The sequence below is a fragment of the Haemaphysalis longicornis genome, unplaced genomic scaffold (assembly GCF_048455015.1).
Source record: "Haemaphysalis longicornis isolate Haplotype H1 unplaced genomic scaffold, Haemaphysalis longicornis Haplotype H1 scaffold_2, whole genome shotgun sequence".
NCBI lineage: Eukaryota > Metazoa > Arthropoda > Arachnida > Ixodida > Ixodidae > Haemaphysalis > Haemaphysalis longicornis.
Genome location: NW_027526295.1, coordinates 197,201,258 through 197,216,285, shown reverse-complemented (window position 1 = coordinate 197,216,285; position 15,028 = coordinate 197,201,258). Strand labels below are relative to the sequence as shown.

The 15,028-nt window shown below is 46.8% G+C and overlaps 1 protein-coding gene across 1 annotated transcript; it reads right to left on the bottom strand.

Moving 5' to 3' along the window:
* Nucleotides 1–512: 512 nt before the first annotated feature.
* Nucleotides 513–2,065, bottom strand: LOC144168467 (protein GVQW3-like). Its single transcript, XM_077697446.1, has 2 exons — nt 2,057–2,065; nt 513–1,076 (listed from the first exon to the last, which is right to left on the bottom strand). The coding sequence occupies exons 1-2, from the start codon at nt 2,063–2,065 to the stop codon at nt 513–515; spliced, it is 573 nt and encodes a 190-aa protein (XP_077553572.1).
* Between the last annotated feature and the right edge of the window lie 12,963 nt (nt 2,066–15,028).

The window sequence follows — 15,028 nt, the reverse complement described above, 5'->3', positions numbered from 1 at the left end:
GCCAGGACCAGGGCATCCTGGACTAAGGACGCCCCCCCCAGGGCTGGTGCCCCGGCCAGCACCAAATTTGCCCGTTTTCATTAAACGTTTATTTCCCTCTGTCTCTCCGAGAAGGCTTTTTTCGGAATGGACTTCAGTTAAGCTGTCGTTGCAGCCATAATGTCCTCTCTTGACTGAAATCACGATCCTTTCACGGACCTCTTGATTTTAGGAAAAAGCCAGAAGTCACAGGGGGCCATATCAGGACAGTAAGGGGCCTGTTGAACTACAGGAGTCCCTTTTTTATGCCAAAAAAGACAATCAAGTGCGAGAAATGTGCAGGAGCATTGTCGTGATGGATGCGCCAATTTCCTGCTGACCCCAACTCCGGTCTCCTGCGCCGCACAGCATCACGTAGGCGACGGAGGACAGCCCTGTAGTACTCTTTGGTGATTGTTTGCCCTGTGGTACGTACTCGTGCTGTACTGCATCGTGGAAGTCAAAGAAAGCAGTCAGCATCACTTTGACGTTGCTCAGCACTTGGGGGACTTCTTTGGTCTTGGTGACCTGGGATGCTTCCACTGTGACCACTGGTATTTGTTTTCCAGGTGGTACCCGCACACCCAAGACTCGTCACCAGTGAATATGGTGTGCACGAAGTCGGGGTCACTGTTTGTGGAATTCAGCATGTCCAGTGGGACTACAACACGGAGTTGCTTTTGCCCCACTGTGAGCCGCATCGGCGCGAATTTCGCCTCAACTCTCTTCATGGCCAAATCTTCGATCATATTGGAATTTGCAGAAAACGTGCTGATGCCCACATCTTCCGCAATTTCTCGAATAGTAACACGAAAGTCCCGCGTGACCACAGAGTTCACTTCGGCAATTACCTGGTTATTTCGGCATGTCGATGGCCGACCTGAGCGTGGCTCGCTCTCCATCGATGTGCGGCCGTCTTTAAACCGGTTGTACCCCTCCTTCATCTGTGTGCTGCTCATAGCATTGTCACCAAAAGCCGCCTGAATTTTTCGAATGGTTTTCAGTTGGCTGTTGCCCAGTTTCTGGCAAAATTTGATGCAGTAGCGCTGCTCCAGTCGCTACGTCTTTTCCTTGCAATAAAAAACCGACGAGAGCACTGCGCACTAGCTTACTCAAACGCTGCGTCCCAGCGACTGACGCTATCGGCAGTCGGGAAAAAATTCACGCATGCGCACGAAGGTTCAAGGTGTTCAAGGTAGACTCATGGAAGCGCGCCTGTTTCATATCCATCAGGCGTTCGCAAAAAAAAAACATTACGCCCACCTCCCCTCGCGGGAACCCTGGTGTGATGCAACGCATCTCATGGGGGGTCCCATTGGCGTTTTCCATCGTATTGATTACGCTTATAGCAGGGATTCTCACGCGAAGGGGAGGTGGGCGGACGACCGTCGACTGAGACCGCCGGAGCGCGGCATGCCGCTTTATATTCACAGCGCCCGAAGGAGAGGAGAGCGCGGAGAGAGAGAGTACTGCACATGCGCAGCGCGCGCAGCGCCACCCACCGGTGCCTAGCAACAGAGTGAGAGCGCGCTGCGCCAACCCGCAGTTGTTTGGAAGAGAGTGTTCGCTATCGGAGAGAAGAGAGGAGGAGAGGCGCAGCTGTGCGGACAACGCCGGACAGACGCAGGAAGGACAGAGGGGCGAGCATGAGATGCGTTGCATCTAAAAGGTCGGATACTTTTCTAACAGACCTCGTATTCGTTTGCACTGTCACTTGGTAGTTGGTATATGCAGCTTTTGTATATCAATTTCCGAAGCTTTAAACAGTAAACTGGGTCGGTTTCCACCAAGTTGTACTTGATGAAGACTGGGGAAGTGTTTAGATCACATGCTTACTGCTCGACCACGTGTTGGCGCCTGAATGAATACGTTTCAGGTTTATTTAGGAGGTTACCTTTCGGCTTTGAGCAGTTTCCTTTTTTCTTCCCCCTTAAAATATTTTTTGGTCTTGCTCTACTTTTTTCTTTTATTGGGTACCACACGTGAGCAAATATTTCCCCCCTAGTGCTTTCAGTGTCTCTTTAGTGACGTACCTCACGTTCGACATGTTTGACAAGCTCTGAGGATAGATGTGGCTTTCGGCATTTTTTCGGGCGCTTCTAGATACCAGGTAAGCTTTTTCTTTTGTTGTAGAACCTCGAATGCAACGCACGAGGAAAATAAAAGACTGAAGTGTCAAAATAGGTACTCTGGGGATTCGGCATAGGAATTCGCAGGAGGGTCAGGGCTACGTAGCAAATGGAAGTCACAACTATAGATGCAAATAAAAACATAAAAGCACATTGCTGCTAGGATTCTTTTTATTATCGCTCTTCCTCAAGTGAGCGATTGCAAGAGGATACTTTACTGCTTTTAAGGTGCCGGAAGTTGAGTACCTAAGCGCGGTCACAAAAGCGACAACGAAACTGTATTGATTATTCGGCGCTTACCTTCAAAGCAAACTGCGCTTTTTTTTAGCACTAAGAGAGGGCAGGTGCACTAGGTTGAGTGCGTTAATTGCAATCTATAGATGTAAGTATCATATTAGTAATAGATCGATGCCTTCTCCATATGTTGGTTGGCGCAGCGTGTGCGGGAATTCAGGCAAAGTGCAGATGGCGCTGCAGTTATTCCCAATTGAGAAGTCTGTAGCCATGAGGGACTTAATCAGCCAGCATACGTATGGTTCTTAAATGCGCTGTGAGTGTCGAAAACATTGATCTCGCTTTATCGCTGTCGCACGCTTAAGAACGACATTCTTCTAGCCTGTTTTATCTGTGCAACCGTTGAGCGTCTGTGAGCGCTGTTGATGTCAGAGCCGCCATAGCGGAGATCGGCTACTGCTGTCGCAATAACTGCGGCCTGGGAACATTTGAGAAAGACTGTACTTGTGTCATTTAAAGGGTTGTTCGTACAGAATACATATGTGTTTTAGGAAGACACACTATTATTTTATTACGTCGTAGCGTACACCAGCATTTACTATGTTTCTTTTTCTCTTTCTTTGGTGGGGGAGGCATTCTCTTTTTCCTAATAATGCTAGCAATAGAAACCCCCGATAACCTTTCAAGGAGCGAGCGACTGTGCGCCATCCTCATTCGGAACACTGGCGGTTATAACCGAAAACGATTCCGTGACCCTCGCCAAAACGCCAGACAGTGGTGCTGCCGTAGTGTGGCGCTGGGCCCTATTTGCGGCACGCCAGCGGGTCTCCCGAAACAGGTTGAAATTTCCCGAGTGGTTAATGTTATTGCAGCCGGTCTTCCCCGAACTTCTCCCCTGGTGTCAGGAGTGACCGGCGGGAATTATTTTATTCTATTTTAGTATTGAAAATTGTATTTCCGGAATCCGTACCTCGGCATAGCCCCCTGCCTTTCGGAAATGCCTCGGTGCGGCAAAGGTGCTGACTTGTGCAGATTAATGACCAGTAAGGCTCAGGGAGCACAAATTCGAACTTTTTAGACTTACCACCGCGTTCTGTTTTAATACATCTTTGTGATTTTTTTTATTTGGCGACTTGCCATTCTAGACAATGGGCCCCAATTCTTTTCTTTATCGGCTTTAGTGATACTGTTTGTGAATGTGTCCTTTTTTTCCGAGTTTGCAGCTCCCTTTCCTAAGTATACCCTAATATTTATCTCTTTAACTCCATTTTTCGTTTTTTGACTTCGGCTAACTGTTTGAATTAGCAGTGTAAGCAGTGTAAGCAGGAAGTGATACCCACGCAAAAGGTAAATGTCTCCGTATACAGTACTGGACTACGTGAAACTAACTGCATGGCGATAAATCAAATTTACCGTGTTACCGTAACTAATCATACGGAGAAAAAGTAACCCAGCGCAGGGCAGGTATGATTGAATCACGTCGGTGTGGTAATGCAGTTCATATACCAGGCTTCCGCACCACAAGAGCGCAGGTTGGGCGCTTTATGCTATCATAAAAACAGGTGGGGGAGCGGAGGATGCATACATATAACGGTACTATGCCCGGAATAATCACGCCACGTCATTATGACTCCTCTAGGCGCAGGTGCAAGTTGAATTATTTCCATGTCTATAAGTAATTTTCAATGAAGTGGAAACGCGGCTTCTATTTTAGGGAAACTTTCTTGTTTCCCTGCGAATAACGTTCGAACGGTATCGTTTCTCGCGTTTCGATGGCAACGTTGAGTCAAAACGTCGCGCCAGAAATGATTGTTTAAAATTGAGAGCAGCGGGACGCATCTCATGCTCTCCATTATCAGCTGGAGACTTCACCGCATTGTTTGCAGTGCGCCCTTACAACCTTTGATTAATGCCTGAAGCTATGAACCGCGATGCGGTCGGATAACGTTTTTGAAGTGCACACAAACGGCGTTCGGAGGATGGGTTTGGGCGTTGCTTTTGCACAAACTTTCCCATAGTTGCGTTTTTTTTTTTCAAACTTTACGCTGCCATTCTTGCTTTTAGTGTTCATTTTCTCTCCTCTACCTGCAGAAAGCGGCCTGGAAAAAAAAATCACTGCTCGTTTTCTCGCTGCTTTCTTCCCAAGCGTGATACAGACGGGGGAAGAAGTCGCCAATGTAAACACGAAATTTGCAGACCATCTCGAACAAGCTTGTAAACAAGCTCCGGCCACTAAACTTTTTTTTCTTTTTTTCTACCTATCGGAAGAATACCGAGAAGAACGACAAAAATGTTCAGACCGGAAATAAAATTTAAAAAAAAAACGCAGCGTGGAAACGGGGCTGTCGGAGGCCAGTTCAAGGGGCTGGCAGTGCCGTGAATCCGAGCAAAGCGGGCCCCTAACGCAGCTGGAATTCCCAGCCGTAATCAGGGCGCCGTCCCTCTAACGAAGCGTCGCCGCTCCAGTTCGGGTAGGAAAGCGAAGCACAGAGTAGCAACAAAAAAGGGGTAAAGAGTTGCGGGAAACTCGGCCCCGAAAGTGGGGAAGAGGAAGGCAGAACTACTGTTGCTACCATCAGGAATCAAGGGCGAGAGCAGGGGAGGAGGCTCGGAGAAAATCACGCCCCTCCCCGTCGTTAAGTCGCTGCGGTTACGTGCTGTGAACAACTCGCCTTTGTCATCGGATTAGCACATGTAATTAAGGAACAGTGACAGCGTTGGGAGCGCGATTCAGGACTACTGGAGATCTAGATCACTATGGGAATTCTCATTTCTCTCCTCCGCCTCTGCGTCTCTATTTCATTTTTTACAATGAATAATGTAGTCCGTGTATCTGCAAAGAAGGTGCAAAGATTGCCCTTTCTTGTGCCCTTTCTTGGGTTCACCGCCGCCTCGCTCTCCTCCACGCTGGCCTGTTTTACGGTCCCCCACTTGGCGGCTTTATGGACTGTTTTTCGGACTCTCCAAGGAGTGTGATCCCGGGGGAGGCTGCTCTGCTCAACATCGCTTCTTTGAAGCCCCTAGATGCTTCGCTGCCACACTCGCTTCCTTCTATCCCAGTTTAGGCTGCAGCACCAAAAGTGAAGCGAACGCCTTTCGCTACGTCTACAAGTGTCGCCCTCTCTACATCCAATCAGACGCGGAAACACGGAAAGAAGGACTGGGATTCTGATCCGACGCGCTGGTTCGAAGATGAGAGGGATGGACGCTGAAAATTGGGTGAAGAGTCGAGTTCATTCTGGAAGCTCTTGAAGCCAATCGCACTTTTTGTGTCTTGGTTATTACTCGAAAGGGGACTTCCTCGCCCTCGAGGAGAATAGTAGCCACACCCACACCCTCTGGGCACCCGTAGCCGCAGCAAGCTGGCCTGGAAACAGGGGTGCCTTCCACCCTTGCCCTGTCGCCTCCTCTAGTAGGCGAGCCCCTGCCCTCTCCCAACCTACGTCACGGGAGCTGTGACGTACTTTTTGGTTACGGACAGCTGCGATGACATATTCTTCAACAGATTAAGTTACGCGTACACTTCTCGCTCTCATATTGATGCTCCTTCACAAGAGAGAACAAAAGTCTGAACCGTAGATAATTGTAGCAACACTGCTGAAGAGAAATTGCACTAAATACCTTCTGTAGGAATGGTTCAAGTAATAAAATAAAAATCTACGTCCGAAATTCTGGAATATAATTAATTACCCGCCACACAAATATTGGTGAAACGAAAAAAAAAATCATCAAACTGCGGCCGCAAAAATTATGGGCCACCGTTATTTCTGCGAAAGGAAATGTTTACAGGCAGTCCGTCATTTACCTTGTTCTCTTTTCCTAGTGAACCAGATCGCCGGAAACTAGAGCCGGGCTTCAACGAAAGCAACCCCACGAAATTTAGTAGTGGTAACTCTAGCATGCTGCTGTATAAGGGAACCTAGGTGCGAATCCCGACGGCGCAGTTGTTTTTCCAATGGCAGCAAAATTCAATCCCCCTCACCTCCCCACCGACCGAGTATATTCGAGATCTTGGCCTTTTTGAAACAATCTGGCGTGTTCGAAAATAATCCATAGCCGTCCACTACGACGCACGGGATGGTGAACATACTAGAAAAAGAGCGCGAAGACAGGGATTGTCAAATAATTTTTTTATACATATTTATTTATTTATTTATTATTTATTTATTTATTGTACTTTGTGGCCATGAGGCACTTCAGAAACTACTGGTAGTATGGTAATGAATGTGCCGAAAACGATAAACACGGTTATCAAATGATGTATTGTACGGCGCCCATGAAATGTTCTCTTTATGCGATGGCTACAATCGAGTTGTGAAGATTATATCAGTAAACTTTAGTTCATGGGACAACAACAAAATAAATGTCATATAAGTTGGGCCGCAAACAGCGACATTACGATTGCAAGTATTATCAGTGAGAGAGGCATGCGTGCATTTTGGAAGAGTGGCTTTTCAAAAACACTTATTTTTAATGGCCTACATCAAGCCGAAAATGTCTGTCTGCCTGTCTGTCTGTCTCAGCCGTCCGGCCAAAAGTTGAAAGGATACTTGAACGACAGGTTTGTATCGGCCAAATTTTTCGGAAACACTAAATCTGGAAACACTCCATACTTGACAGCATTGTTCATGAAAACAAAAAAACTATTAGGCCTATTTGGGGCAGTACGTCCCCACATAAGTAGCATTTGCTGTGTTCTTTTAAATAAATATACATGACTGCTTGATTTTTGAGTTAGGAATTAAAAAAATACGCATTGAAAACATTTTTTGTCCCGAAAGAGCGCGCGCGCGAGTCTGGATTTAGTGGCAGTGTTCTAAGTTCAAGAGTAACAAAAAAATCCAGCAGAGGGTCGAGCAGTGGAATCCGGGAAAATTGATGTTACTTTCGCAAATATCCGCTGTGTTTATCGTGGTATGACCGAGCTAGAACAGGTACAGCGCGAAACGTAGGCGGGGGAGACAGGACAGGCATTCACGTTGCAGGGGCGGCAGAATGCTGTCGTCTTTTGACCACATTTGCAGGGAATTGAGCAGATACGCGGCAGTCTTTTCTTTTTAAGTGGGCGTTCAGGTGAGGCAAATTTGAAAAAGGGCCGATCTCCCCGCGAGGGGGACTCGAGTAAATGCGTCGCATAGGGGGTGGGTGTATTGCGTTAACGTTTAGTGTTTGGGGAGTTGGTGGCAGTGAATGCGTTGTATCAGCAGCTTCTTGACGTACTTTGAATGAGTCAAGGATATAAGGCGTGTTCGTAGCCTTTCATTCTGTGTCGGTTTTGTGGCGCAGTGGGAAGAGCACCATGTACCTCGCGTTCCGCCCACAGGTAGTGAATGCGTTGTATCAGCAGCTTCTTGACGTAGTTTGAATGAGTCAAGGATATAAGGCGCGTTCGTAGCCTTCCATTCTGTGTCAGCTTTGTGGCGCAGTGGGTAGAGCACCATGTACCTTGCGTTCCGCCCTCAGGGTCGTGGGATCAAAACCAGGCGCCGGTAAGTATTATTTTTTTATATAGTGTAGGGGGAGGGGTGTGGACCTGTTGTTGAGATCGAGGAGGGTAGCGTGATGCGGGAGAGGAGGAGTGGGGGAGAGGGCGCACCTGGAACGGCTGTTGCGGACGCCGAGGCACGCCGACAACGGCGGGCGACATCGTGAGTTAAACAAATGCTCTGCATTTAAAAAAAGATCAAAATGACGGAGCTTACTGCGTAGGCATATGTGCGGGATGCCGAGAACAGCTTCCATGGATGCAGCTGGAGCATGACGACTGCAGCGTGAAACGAGTGGCACGGTTCTCGACAGCTACAGGGGCGGCTTAAGCGGGATTTTACCGAGGTCGTTACGTGGATGAGAGTTATATGAATTATTAGTTTAACGGATCTCCTCACAAAGGAACAGTTAGGGTGCAAATATCCATGCTTTCAATGTTTCTTTATTCAGCCATTTTGCCATAGGGCATTAAAAACATCAAGAGACTATGTACAATACAGGATACAGATACGACACAGACAAAATAAAGGGCTATAATGTAAAATAAAAGCCCAACCCGTACCGTATACGTATCACGGGTGACGCCAATTAAAAATAAACAAACTGAACCGAAGTCAAAAGTCTTTTTAAGAGACAGGAGAAGAAAGAAAGATCAGCAAAGCATGTTGTTGGGCTGGTTGGTTCATATTCATACTTAAAACTGCGCATTCGGACAGGACAAGGAAAAGAAGACACAGGAATGCGCAGTCCGAATGCGCAGTTTTAGGTACGAAGAAAGAAGAAATAAGAGAGATCTATCACGCGAAACCGAGCCAAGGGAGGGGAGGCAATCAGCGGTATGACACAGAAAGAAATGAACAAAAAAAAACACAAAGGACCGTGTTCTGTAGTGCATGAAGCAACTTACAATATTTTTGTGCCTTGACACCTAATGCACACCTGTTGTTAGGGCGACAGGATGTTTGCATAGTCTTCAACTCCGTCATCATCACAAACAGCCCACTAGGTACGCTGCCTCACGAAGGCCTCTACCAGTTACCTCCAACCGCTCTTATAACTATGTAATCGAATGAGACATTTGTTACATAAGCTTTAGTATTATTCAGATCATTCCATAGTTAACGGAATCACCGACACAATTTGTGCTGGTGTGTATATTAATGAGAAGCGCCCGTCTATCGCATCGCCCTTCCCAAACCTACGCTGATATTCCCAACACACTGTGCGGCTTCCATGATTATTGCTTTAGTTACAAATTGTTTTCCTTTTATCCAAGCTTGATTTCACGCAACACTAGCGAAATCACAGCAGTAATTAAAATTTTTTTGTATAGCGAAGTGCGCATTTTGCCTGTGCTACGGAATCTACAGCGAATTTTTACCCAGAGGAATCGAGATTTTCGACAGTTCTGGATGATGTCGCCAGCACAGCAAAATGATCGCCAAGTCCCTTAGTATCCTTCTATTCCCTTGTCAAGTTGACCTCTAAATAACCATGAACGCTACTTGCAAACGGGCCAAATTATCTGCACCGTTTAAACAGCCGCATGTTCTACAAGATCATTTCTGTACTCCACGAGAGCGTGATTAAATCACAAAGAAAAGGCATCATTTGCAGAAGAAGAATGCGAAAGCCAACTGTAGTCGCATCAGCGTGAATTCCTCACCTGTAAGGTACCCACAAAAATCTGCTCCCACCCGAATTTCCCCACATTTAGGGTTGAACTGCCTGGTTACAGAAACTTTATCATTAAAAAGTTTTGCTTCCTTTGACCTCTGTTTGCTTCGGTCGTCCTCGTCTCTGTCATTTTCACCGCACTGAGGTCTTGAGAGCCGTAAATGTTACGGTTAGGTTATAATGCGTACCTCAGCATACTTTTCAGCACGTGCAACGCGGGGACGGAGCAGTCGATGATGCATGCAAAACGATTTGACCACAACACCTGTACTTTTGCCTCTTCAGCGCACCGGCCGTTGCGAGTTCCTTTATCCAGGGGGCAAAGAGTATCGGGTGCAGGAGGAGGTCAATCGATCGATTGGGACGCCAAAAGCAGGCCTTCCCAATGAATCTTGGCACGCATACAAGTCAGGCGGCGTTCGTGCGCGCCCAACTAACGGCGGCGTCGAGAGACCCTGCAAACGGTAGTACAATCGATGGACACCGCCCGAATAACCAAACCCTACAGAACAATGACGGTGGGATTTTGTAGCACTGCTACAGAGGCTTGTCCTTTACACCGTAAACGTTCTTGCGCCCTCACTGCGAAAAATTATGTTCAAATCGTGAGAAATTTTTTGTGTGGCTATGGACGAAAAATGGTGCTACCAAGATTTCGGGGTGTTACAGAGGCACCTTATTATTACTGGTAGGCCCTAGCAAACTTTCACGGTGAACTCATACGTTTGAGGCGCCCAACAGATTCACAGCCCCACCCGCCACGGTGGATCAGTGACTAAGGCGTTGCGCTGCTGAGCACGAGGTTGCGGGTTCGATTCCCGGCCGCGGCGGCGGCTTTTCAGATGGAGGGGGAAAGCAAAAACGCCAGTGTGTACGAGATTTCGGTGCACGTTAAAGATCCCCAGGTGGTCAAAATTAATCTGGAGCCCTCCACTACGGCGCGCCTCATCGCCTGTGTAGCGTCGCCGAGTTAAACCCTACAATCAATCGAATACTTTTGTTTGTTTATTGTCTCGGGGCCCTTTCTCCTGAGAGGGTGAGTGATTTATGCTGGCTTTTGCCGGAGGGGCCCCGCATAAAATCACCCGCGTTTGCTCCACCGAAGCGCATACTTAGACCTTATTTCGCACATAGGTCAGAACATCTGAAAGCGCTGAATAGACCAATTTGTGTTACGTTCTTACACATTAAAGGGGAATATGACGACGTAAATAGAGAACTGCTGTGGAGAATGCTTAAACTCCAGGGATTAGATGACGAGTTAATACAGTTCCTTATAGCAATCTATAAAGACAATCGAGTGCACCTTACATGGTAACGAAAGAAATGCGCCCAGCAGGTCAACACCCATCGGCGACTGAAACAGGGATGCCCTTTGAGCCCAATGCTGTTTATGCTTTACATGCAGGGTTAGAAAAGAAACTGAAGGAAAGTCAAGTAGGTTTCAGCCTAACCCACATGCTGCAGGATGAAGTGGTACAACAGCGTATTCCGGTAATGTTATACGCAGGCGACATTGTTTTTTTAGCTGATAACCAGACCGATATGCAATGTTTAATAAATATTAGCGGCCAGGAAGCCACCGACCGCGGGTTAAATTTTGGCGCAGAAAAATAGGGAATAATGGTTTTCAATGACCGTACCACTGACGTATACTGTCAATCCAGCAAGAGGAATTACCTAGAGTGAAGGAATATAAATATTTGGGAGTGTGGATAAACGAAGGGGATAACTACTTAAGAACTCACGAGGAGCAACTTAAGGGTAAGGGAAAGCGAAACGCAGCTATAATGAATCATAGAGCTCTATGGGGGTATAACAAATATGAAGTAGTGAGAGGGATGTGGAAAGGAGTAATGGCTCCGGGTCTCACATTTGCGAATGCTGTACTCTGCTTAAAATCAGACGTTCTATCAGGCCTTGAAGTGAACCAGAGAATGGTAGGCCGTTTGGCCTTAGGCATGCATGGAAAAACAACTAACAAAGTAGTACAGGGAGATATGGGCTGGGCGTCGTTTGAAGTTCGACAAGCACAGAGTAAAATATGTTTTGAGATGAGGTTGAGAGCAATGGATCAACGAAGGTGGGCAGCTAAGGTTTTTAGGTACCTATACTTGAAAAGCGTGGACACGCAGTGGTTAAGGAAGACTAGAAGACTAACGATGAAATACGGAAAAAACAGTGGAGAATCCAAAACAGCCAAGGTAACCAAAAAAGAGGCAACGCAGATTGAAACGAATAAATGGAGAGAAAAAATGCAAGCTAAAACGTTGTTAGAGATGAACAGGGCAGACAAATCGAACATCAGAAACGAAAATTTCTACGATAATTCCCAGGGCAGTGCTTTGCTTTTTGAGGCTAGAGCAGGTTGCTTGCGAACTAAGAGCTTTGTGGGGAAGTATTCACAAAATGATGGGGTCTGCGTGTTCTGCGTAAAAGAAACAGAAACTATGCGACACATAGTGTTAGAATGTGAGGGCATCCATCCAAATCTACTCTAGGGAAGTATTCGGCTTCCAGAAGCCCTAGGATTTAAGGGTAGCAGAGAGGAAGTTAACTTCAAGGCTGTCGAGGCGATGAAAAGAAGGTTAGAATGCTGGTGGACGAAAAGAAGAGAGGGGAATATTGCCTAGGACAGTTACCACTTGTAACAGAACAAAAAAAGTATTTTGTGTCTAATAAGCCTTTTGTGCTTGCCCTAAGCAGCGCTAGTATTAAACCAAGAGTGTAAAACATAGGTATATTAGGCCTTTTTTGTAATATGACATATCATCACCCTGTTACAAAGGGGAAGCCAATAGTAATCATCATCATCATCAGTACGTTTTAAATAGGGTTGTTCGTTTTCGGGTTTATATTTTAACGCGAAGGTGTTTTATGCCGGAATATAGCAAGATTTCAGTGACGCCATATCCGTCACGGAAATGACGCCAGTACACCTTTGCCAAAGCGACCCGCCAGCACGATGTCGGTCGCCAAGCACGCCCACATGGCTGCCGCCGTCTCGCAAATCATGCTCAGCTGCAGATTTCGATGCTCATTTCCGTTTTGTGTTTTACCGATTCCTATGATAGAGGAATCAACCACCGTGTTTTTTTTTTTTCGTTTTCTTCCTTTGACTGACACCACGAGCTATAGCTCTCACGCACGAAGGGGAGAACGATAATTAGGAGAGCTGACGGGATCAACCAGAGACGTCTATCCACCCTTAGCTGCTCGCGACAGATCTGACCTGTGCACGCAAACTATCGAGCTGTCAAGAATACATAAAAAGGCTCGTACGAGGCAATGGCGTTAAAAGGTGCAATGGATTTACGGCCGCATGCACTGAGTCGACTTCATAGTATAACTATACGCATACAATATGAAGTTCGTCGAAGTCTGTGACATTTGTACTTTTGTCCATTGTTGGCCTGGGAAGCTCTTGCTATAGGGGGCGCCAAGAGCCCTATCTCAAGATGAGGCTTCGGGCAACTACGCTTGTAACGTCTCTGCCTGCTCACAGCACACCTTTTGATTTTCGAGTAGAAATTCACTTGAATAGGCAATAAAAGTATAGCCACCAAACGAGGGTGCGGACTGTCTCTATTTGTTCCTTGGTGGTAGTCTGTGAAAACGCCGAGTGTGCCCTGTTTCGAGAGGAAATTTCCCACATTGGTGAATCAGTGGCAAGAATGTTGGGTTGCTGATCCCTAATGACGCGGATTAAATTATCCCCGGTGTTTTTCTTGCGAGTGAACGAAAACCCCGGCGCGTACGAGATTTCTGCGAACCCCAGTCTCCAGGTGGTGTATAGTAATTCGTACCGTCTCACAATATAGCAGGCCTCGTGGCGCTGGCGAGGTTTGTCTGCGGGAAACCATGACTTCTTTTGGATTTAGCATTTGTGAGAAAAGTGTAGTGTTCATTGGTCTGTAGGAAAGGAGGAAGTTGCAGAGAACGGAAGTTTGTGAAAACTGTAAACGGAGCAGTCCAGGTCAGTACTATGAAACCGGTGCCACTCATTTGAGGTCGATTACTTTAAAACATAATGTAAATGTCATTACCTAAAGCAATAATAAGGAAGTGGGAAAATAAAAAATTAAGGTAAAAATTGATGTTCGATAATATCAGGCAAACCAAACCCCTTAGCTAATGCCAACATGCGGAAGTGTAATCTGAGGGCATTCGATGCTTGCCGCGGCAGCAAGTTTTCTGATGGAGGCGCAAAACAACAACGCTAGTGTTTCCAGGTTTTGGCTGACGCAAAGGATCCCCGGGTGGTGAAAATTAATCCGGAGCCTTCCACTACGGCGCGCATCGTAGGCCAGGAGTATAGCTTCAGCTCCTTATATCTCAGGACAAACGTGCAGAGTACAAATTCCTATGAAGGCTTATTCGTGCACCCGTTGCTTTTTTCTGCGGCTCTAGATAAAGTACACATGAGTAGTTATTTTTAACTAACCGGGTGATTGCTGTTTCTGGTGTGATAACGTTACTATTCACCCGATGCTAAGGGGAAATCTCGCGTGTACGGGAGCTATTGCACTGGACCTCGCATTTGTCCGGAACATCCGGCATCAGCAGACAGCATGTTCAATGCTTTCTGTCAAGAACCTAGCAACAAATTGATTCCGAATGCATGTCCAGCTCTTTATGCAACAATATCGATGCCGCTAATGAAACATGTCGGGGACCACGCGACAAAGTGTTTAAGCATGCATAGGCCCTTGTAACAAGTGCAGCACGCAACATTTGAAGTCTATGAATATAACGCTTACAGTCTGTACATTCCGTGTCCTCTTTTCATCCTTGGAGAGCGTCCTATTGTCTCTCTAACATGCATCTGTAGTCCTTGAGGCAGGGATTCGGAACACAATATCGACATGGTTCACCCCATAAAGAGCTCCGCCATGTAGGGACGGGCCGGATAATGACGGCCCTCGTTTTCTGTGTCATACCCAACTTTGTTTTGGCCTCTGAGCACAAGTAATGCAAGCGTCCATTTCTGCGCACGAGATTGATGCATGCGATTCTGCTTGGAAGGGCAGTGCTGAATATGGAGATGCCGAATGGGGAGGTTAATGCGGGGAAACGATGTTACTCTGCGTTTATGGGCGTTGTTTCACGGCGCTCTGAATTGTACATTGAGATCCACTGCAGGCGCAAATCTCTTTACGAACCCGAACACGGAGCTCAAACCCGTAGCATTTCTGTTGCTCAAACCCATAGCCTGTTGCTTCAATTGTCGGAGGTATGTGATTGTTTTAACAGCGTAGCTGTTTAAACTTGAGCTTGGTCCGGTGGCGTTAGCAAGAAAATGCCAAGAAAAACTGCTCCGCCTGTAAAGGGTGCACCACCTCAGATAGGGTATTACCGTAAAGCCGGCTTCCGCGCCTGCCCGAGTGTGATTACAAGTGGCATATGCGTACGCGCACCCGTTACGATACTATTTTAAAGGCGACTGTCCCTGTTGTGTTACAAAAACGCAACGAAAAGTTGTC